The following is an 8,164-nucleotide window of genomic DNA, read 5'->3' as shown; positions in this document are numbered from 1 at the left end:
GTATGCAGCACTTCTAGACATGTTTTCAGTGTACGTCATATCAGCGGGTTGCGCTTATTGTGAATGGGGGTATGTCGTCGTGACGTCACGGCGGCCTGCGCTCTGACGCGCTGGATCGGCTGTAGCGCAGAGGCGGCGCGCCGGAAGGCTACAGTATAGCAAGAGACGAGCAGTAATCATAACACAACTTCAGGGCCTGTGTGTGCGTTCGTCTTCTAGAGTTTAACACAGGCCGTCTGTAAGGGTCCGAAAAGTAATTTTCGAGGGACGGAGGACTTGCAAACATTAGTTAATGCGAGCGAAGTAAGCGGTTTGGCTTCGTCAACTTGGCTAACGTTAGCTAATAAATAGGCCCAGCTAGCGCTAGCCGTGGAGCTTACTTTTCGCTAGCTAAAGCAAAACAAGGTAATTGGAGGAAACTCATTGTATTAACATATCAGCGGGCTCCAAAAATTATAATATATATATTATTATATATAATACAAATGTCGTAATTTGTTTTATTGACCAGTTGTACATAGTGTACACTTTCTTAAAATACTGTCTATATATTCGCTAGCTATCTGCTAACTGAATGAGCTCAATATAACCTTAATGCTAGGTTTTGCTAAGTTATCGAGTTGTACGATCGCTCTCTCCTTAACATGTCAATGTTTTGTTATTGAATTTTTATGTTATTAAATGTCATAGGTTGCATAAAGTGACTATGCAAGTTGGATAAGTTCTGTTAAGTCAACAGCAGAAGCGTTTGCGGTTAGCTAACTAGTTAGCTGGAGAGTTTGAAGGTGCAGCATATAGACGTGCCAGCCCGCTCAGAAAGTAAACATTAGCCTGTGTGCTGAGAATGGTTGGTGCCTCCCGTCTCTTCACACACCAGTCGTATCTTACACGGCCACTGTCACTATTTAATCACTCTTTTTGTTTTTGGTTATTCGTGCTGGCATTTAGCCAACAGTACCGTTAGGTTTGTCTTCATGACCTCCTCTGACCTGCATGTTTCCAGGATGGGCTGCCATGTTTATCCTAAAGGATGAACTGTCAGAATGAATTCATCAAAATCGGTGTAATTGTACTTTTAGTCATTTTTTAATGTATTTGTTTTTCCACAAATACAATGCAATACATAGTGCCAGTGTCTTGCTCCCAGCTCAACTTAATATACGTACCAATGTTTTATGTTATGTTATATATTTATGAGTTAAAACTATGAACTGGCTTTCTCAGCCAGTCCTAAAACACCATGACATACAACAGAAAGCAGTTTCGAACTGTTCAAAGGAGAGCCAAAACAAAGTTAGTGAAATGTCAAATTAGGTGTTATATAATGCACACTGGGTAGACAGTCATACCAAATTGTGTTTTTAAATCCCTCTTATTGTTAGCACCAAGTTAAAAGAAAATGACATGACACCATAATTTTTTCAGGTGTTTGTGATTTGAATCCTCTGTCTGCTGGCCCGTGGCTGCAGTATATATGTTGTTTCTTGTAAATTTGATCCTTGAAGCATTTTCTTAATGTAAATTTGATGCTTGTTGTAGTTTATGTATATGTTGTTTCTTAATGCAAATGTGATGCTTGATAAAGACGTATGACTATGTAAAAACTAAAAAGACTTTTACTATATCATTTAAAAGATATATTTTGCATAAGACAGAATTTTTTTGGGTGTCTCTTTCTTTACACCAAAGACCACAGCACTAATGGGGCTAAGTCATGAGGAGAGCAGGCGCCTGTGGGGTTTTCACATGACATCAGCCCCTGTGCATATACACAAAGACACTTCAAACTTGTATGAATGTGATATTAGACACAGACAAAGCATTAACACCACCTGTCGGTTTTAATGTTTTTTGGCCTGAGGTCAGCATGTGCAATCTGCAAGCTGTGATACAATTATAGCCAGCATTAAAGTTTTCAAAGTTGGTATTAATGTTGTGGCTGATCAGTGTGTACTGTACATCTTTCAGTGCTGTTATTTTACTGCTTCCCTCTCTATCCTGACTGTCTGTGCTTTCAATTTGCTAGGAATGAGTGATGACCTCTGTGGTTGTGTCAGACGGTGGAGGGAACATAGTGGAGTATGTCACTGTGGTGGAGGAGCCCCAGCAGGTAAGTCTATCTGTCCCTGAAACTCTCTGTTGGAAAAATGTTTTGGAAATTAATTTGAGAGATTGTGTTAATGGTTTCAAATGTTAAAATTTAGTTTTGAGTAAGCAGAGAATAGTGAATTTAGGCTTGTTTAAAAATATTGGAACTATGTAGGAATTAAAACCTTTTTGTCCACGAACCATTGTTTTTGGTGCCTTGACTACTTGCAATTAGTTATCAGTAAGTGCCTGAAGTCAAGTCTGGAAGACATAGACATACCAAGATGCTGGGCTTCTTCACTGGTGATGCACTGCCAGATCTTTAGTGCAGCTGTCTTCAGTTCCTTGTAAATAAACAAAAGACGAAATAACACACACACTTGGCCATGGAACAGCTGAGCAGGAAGCTGCTAAAAATACTTAAAAATAAAACTGTTTTTATACCAGCGTCGTGGACAGACAGTACATGTCTAGTGGTGTTCCTACATGGTTCATCCAATATTTCTGGCCAAAGCCTCAAACAGTCTACACTTTGAACAAATTTGAACTGTTCAAATACTTGGATGGATCAAAATGTATATACTAGTCCAACCATGTTGCCCAGTTCTAATGGAATAAACATCTGGTTGTATAATTAAAAACAAAATCAATATTTCTATAAAGGAATTCATCTATGAGGTGAGAGTTAGTTTACACAAATGAGCCAACATTGGAAGGAAATACTCATCCCACACTAGCCACTGTGTCTAAAGACTGCATCTTAAGTGCCGCCTCCTGTGCTGCTGACTCAGTCACTGTTTATTTGGCTACTTTTTCTGCAACTCCCTAAAACTTACAAAATAGTGTGAGAACACGGTTAGTGGTCTTCAGACTAAATTGCTCCCCACCTGCCCAGTGTTCGTCTTGGGTGTTTTTAATGTTGTGGCCTGGTACTGTCATGGTGATGAATGCACAACACAGATGGTTAACATTGTTTGGAACTTGAAGAAACTCCAGTTTGTGCCACTTTGTGCTTCTATTCCATCTCATTTCATTGGCAGATATACTTACATTATACTTACTTACGTGTACTTACTGCACTACATTTATTAAACAGGTGCAGTTAGTTTAAGATTATATGATTCAGATTGTACCCCACATAGATAAGTGAAAAGCTGTATTATGTTATGTTTTAGTGGTATTCATATGCCACTAAATAATCTATTATTTCTTTATGATAATGTTGTACTTACAGGGATGTGACCAAAAAAAATTCTCACTTTTCTGTATTTTCCAAACTGTTCAGTGTGAGCAACTCCCTGCTGAGGAGGAGGAGGAGGAGGAGGAGGAGGAGGAGGAAGAAGTGGTCCAGCAGGAGGTGGAGGCAGTGATTGTGGAGGGCGGCGAGGAGGTTGAGGAAGGTGTGGAAGAGGAGGAGGGTGTGGTGCTGCAGGAGGAGGGCTGCCCAGCTGTGATTGTGGAGGAGATGCCAAGTGCTCAGGTGGAGGAGTGCTATTCGGCTCAGGTGCTGGTCTATGATGATGAGACGTACCTGATGCAGGATGTGGCTGAGGAGCAGGAGGTGGTCACTGAGGTGGCTGAGACAGGTAAGGCTAAAATCTCTGAATGTGAAATCTTATACAGTGCAACCAGAAAGTATTACTTTTAACATCTAAAATGTATTTAATCAATTATTTTCTTCACAATTATACAAACAATACCCTATAATGATGATGTTAAAAAAAACCAAACAAAAACAAAACAAACAAACAAAAAAACACAGCCCTGACACTCAATTGTGATTGATCTGAATCATCATTGAGATGTTTCTACAACGTCTTTGGACTGGAAAATTCAGATCTGAAAATGGCTGTGCACTGACGCTCCCCGTCCAACCTGATGGAGCTTGAGAGGTACAGCAAAGGTGTTCCACGCATGTAGCATAATATTCAAAAAGAGGCTGTAATTGTTCCTAAAGGTGATTCAAGAAAATATTATACAAAAGGCTTTGAATACTTATGTACGGTGTTGTTTTTTTGTTTATTTTTTACTTTTTTACTCAAAACCAGCTTCACTCTGGCTCATAATCCCAACTCAGACATGGTTGAGATTGGGACAGAGACAGACACTTGTTTATTGTCATTGAAGTGCTCTTTACAGCTGCTGTCTGTGGTCAGCCAAAGATTGTATATGAAGAAGGGCCGCTCTGTAAACCCACTAGTTACAGTTACAGTTACTGTGTCTGTAGGTTGAACAGAACCAAGCGTGAGACATCTTCTCTCAAGTAGATTGCAATTGAACTTTGGTTCATGTCAAATCAATAATAAAAGTATATTGATGATGCAGCTTCTGAAAAATAAGGGATGGTTTGAGAGCACCTGAAGCTGCTGTGCTGTTGTGGCAGAAGCAGACAGCCCTCTGCTGGCAGCAACAATGTAACTGTTGAGAGCAGATGACAGGAAACAGGAAGGGAGGAACAGACTGCCAGTAGAAAGCGCAAATAAGGAAGTCTGCATTTCAAAATAGTTGCAGCTCTGTTCTGTTGTGATTGTTTCTCACCACACTTGGGATTGTGTTGATATTTGATAGGTCTCTGCAGTGAGCATGTGTTTTTTGCAGAGATCTGTGCACTGACCGGGTTTTGTGTGTCTCCTCCCGCAGTGGAGATGTCGAGTCATGACATGGTGTGTTTCGACAAAACTTTTGAAGCAGCTGAAGCTCTTCTCCACATGGAGTCTCCTGGAGGGCTGCACAATGAACGCAACACAGGTAAGCACACATCCAGTACTTCCTGTTTACAGGAGTCAGTATTTTGCAGTGAGGACCACTGGTCTTCCAGTGAGGAACTAGTTTTACTTCTAATGTAAGAGTGTGGTGACTGCATATGCAGAAATATGCAGAAAAGGACTAGTGTATGTTATGCATTTGTTTGGCCCCAACAGAGGATGTGATGATGGAGACAGTGGTGGAGGTATCTACTGAGTGTGGACCCATAGAGGAGGAGTCCTTTCCCATCCCTCCTGATTGTGAGCCTGCTGTCAAGAAGAAGAGAGGAGGTGAGTATTCCTTAGACTGCAGCCAGAAACACAAAAGTGGTTCCAGTACAGAGCCCAGTGTTTAAATGAGCTCTCAGAGAAAGACAACAACCATCCCCCATAATTTAGATAAAGCTCTCTAGAATCTGAAGACATAACTATAATTGAAGTAGCTTCACTTTCTGCTTAGTTTTTGTGGTGCTTCTAATTTGAAATGAATACATTTGCCATTTCTGCCAATCACTTTACAATCAGTTTAATTTGTTTGTTGTTTAATTTCTGTTTTATCCATAGTTTAATTCTAAATCACAATTAAGGGATCTGGATAACTTCTAAAAACAGTGTAAAAGATGTGTCTGTAACACACTACAAGGCTACTACAACAGCAACATTACACATAACACATTTAAAAAAGATACAGTCTGATCATATGTGGGAACAATGTGATGGACCTGCTCTCATTAGTCATACGTCATGTGTGGCTAATGTGTCCTCATATGGAATTTGGGGTTTGTCTTTCAATATGATGATTCCGTTTGTGTGTGTTGAGTGCAGGTGGACGTAAACCCAAGACACACCATCCTGCTTCCAATGGCTCCTTTGATCTGGGGATCAAGAAGAGGCAGAGGGAGGGCAAAGGTCTGCAACAGCTACACTTTCATCAGTGTAGTGACATCTCACTGTGACATTTATTGTGTTATATGCAGCCTTCACAATGTTGTGTTGTGTCCTCCAGGCAACACCACGTACCTGTGGGAGTTCCTGCTGGAGCTGCTGCAGGATAAGAACACGTGTCCTCGCTACATTAAGTGGATGCAGAGAGAGAAGGGCATCTTTAAACTGGTAGACTCCAAGGCCGTGTCCAAACTATGGGGGAAACACAAGAACAAGCCAGACATGAACTATGAGACCATGGGCCGAGCCCTGAGGTCAGCACCACCTGCTCAGCACACACCTGATAGTCCTGAACAAAGTGTGTCTCTGTCATATGTAACAATTCGTCTCTCTCGTGTGTGTGTGTGTGTGTGTATAATATAGGTATTACTACCAACGTGGAATTCTGGCAAAGGTGGAGGGGCAACGTCTGGCCTACCAGTTTAAAGAGATGCCCAAGAACATCCGGGTGATTGACGATGATGAAGGTGATGAGCTGGAGGACAGTGAGGGTGTGGTGGCTGGCCAGCACCCAGCTCATCAGCAGGGTCCCGTCAGCCTGGGCACCAACTCCCCTGCTTCCACTCAGCCACAGCAGACCTACGTCACTGTCATCCCCAGCAACGCCGCCACCAGGTTTGAGAAGTTTGTTCTAGTTTGGCATTAATGTGACAGTTAGTTTTTGTTGTTGTAGGTCCAGATTAAGACCCTAACCTTCTAACGTTACCTTGCTTGTCTTCTACTAACGTGAAGTGTCTAAAATACACCACCTGTACTGGAGGTTTCTTCCTCTAAAGGGAGTTTTTTTCTCACAATGTCACCTAGTGCTGCTCAAGTGGGGTTGTTGGGTTTTCTATAGAATTCTGTATACAGTTATATTTTGTAAGGTCTTAAACCTTAAACACTGTAAAGTCTTGTTGTGATTTGGTGTTATACAAATAAAATTGAATTGTTGTCTCGTCTCCTACAGACCCATCCGAGCCATGCCAGTGGTCATGACTAACTCACTAGGTCAGGTGACATTAAACTCGTCCCCCATCCTCACCACCACCACAGGAGTCCCTGTAACGGTGGCCAACGCTTCTGCCAGTGCCCCCCCCAAACTGGTGATCCAGGCTCTGCCCACCATGCTGCCTGCTGGCTCTAAAGCAGGAGAGAAAATCACCATCATCACCATCCCAGCCAACCAGTTGGCTACGCTCATGCAGGCCAACCCATCAGGCCAGGTCACGCAGCTCATCCAGGCCAAACCTGTAGCTACGCAGCTAGCGCAGGCTGTCACTAAGCCTGGAGCAGCGGCCACTGCTTCTACGGTTCAGCTAACAGTGGGCCGATCGGCACCGCAGCTCATCCTGGCCAAGCCTGCGACAGTGGCCCAGCCACTGCCTCAGCTCTCTGTTCAGGTGAGCCAGCCTGACCCCGTCCCTTCCAAAACCCCTTGCCAAACCCCAAAGCCCTCCTGTCAGTCTGAAGCAGCACAATCAGAGGTTTTGCCTCCCTCCAGCTCACCGGCAGCATCAGCTGAAACCCTGTCATCCTGAGAGCACCACCCTTAGTGGGGGCCACATGGGGGAGGGGGGTGTACAGGAAGTGATTGTGGACACTGCTGAGGAAGTGCAGGACACATCCCACACCTCCCTTGCCTAACAGCAGAGCTCACTGATTAGCTCAGACTGTCAGCCTAATGTTGGTCTCCATGGAGATGCCTGCTTTCACCAAGGAGCTGCTGAAGCTCCACAAAGGATTAAAGGGACTGTTGTACAAATACACACAAACACACACACACACACACACACAGATCCTGCAGAGCTCAGAAGACATGGGCAGCCTTAGATTGTAAATTACAAAAACTCCTTTTTGTAATCAAACCTAATATAAAAAAAAAAAAAAAACCTGACTTTGTTGTAAATGTAAATCATTTTTTGATACTCAGCGGGTATGTATCAGTACACATGTAGTATGAATTCATCTCTTTGTTTCCTCCTCTGTTGCAGTCTTTTCTGGTTTGGTTAGGAGTGTGTTACTGCACAGCACTGCCCTCTTCTGCCAACACTTAGCGTCTTTTTTTTTTTTTTTTTTTTACTGTTCACAAAAAAGGGAGTGTGTGTACAGAGAAAAGAGTTAAATGGTGTGCTCCACATTTGAAGTATAATATACTATTTTTTCTTGTACTCAGTGTATTGAAGTAGGTTTTACTGAAACATGTATTATAAAAAAGACAAATGTGAATTAAAACTGTCTAAAGTTGTTTTATTCATGTAAAGAATGGGTACTCTGATGTATTTTTGTGGCTTCAGATAGAAGAGGAAATGGTGAAAAGAGGCCTCACATCACTCTCACGAGTGGGATTCTTGAATTCTCTGGGCCTCTGTCATTTTTATCCACAAAGATTAGAAAGGCACAGCCCA

The 8,164-nt window shown here is 42.4% G+C and overlaps 1 protein-coding gene across 2 annotated transcripts; it reads left to right on the top strand.

Annotated features, from left to right (window-relative positions):
- Positions 1–116: 116 nt before the first annotated feature.
- elf2a (E74-like factor 2a (ets domain transcription factor)) lies at positions 117–7,957 on the top strand. Of its 2 annotated transcripts, none has more exons than XM_026357646.1 (9): positions 117–405; positions 2,027–2,110; positions 3,374–3,674; positions 4,729–4,836; positions 5,010–5,123; positions 5,658–5,741; positions 5,839–6,031; positions 6,141–6,392; positions 6,727–7,957. In XM_026357646.1, the coding sequence occupies exons 2-9, from the start codon at positions 2,036–2,038 to the stop codon at positions 7,295–7,297; spliced, it is 1,698 nt and encodes a 565-aa protein (XP_026213431.1). In that variant the 5' UTR covers positions 117–405; positions 2,027–2,035; the 3' UTR covers positions 7,298–7,957. The 2 variants fall into 2 exon arrangements, with proteins under 2 accessions (XP_026213431.1, XP_026213432.1); XM_026357647.1 differs by having other exon boundaries at positions 117–303; positions 6,727–7,297.
- The last annotated feature ends 207 nt before the right edge of the window (positions 7,958–8,164 follow it).

The sequence above is a fragment of the Anabas testudineus genome, chromosome 10 (assembly GCF_900324465.2).
Source record: "Anabas testudineus chromosome 10, fAnaTes1.2, whole genome shotgun sequence".
NCBI classification, from domain to species: Eukaryota; Metazoa; Chordata; class Actinopteri; order Anabantiformes; family Anabantidae; genus Anabas; species Anabas testudineus.
Note: the sequence above shows the minus strand (reverse complement) of the source record. Positions and strands in the feature narration are given on the sequence as shown.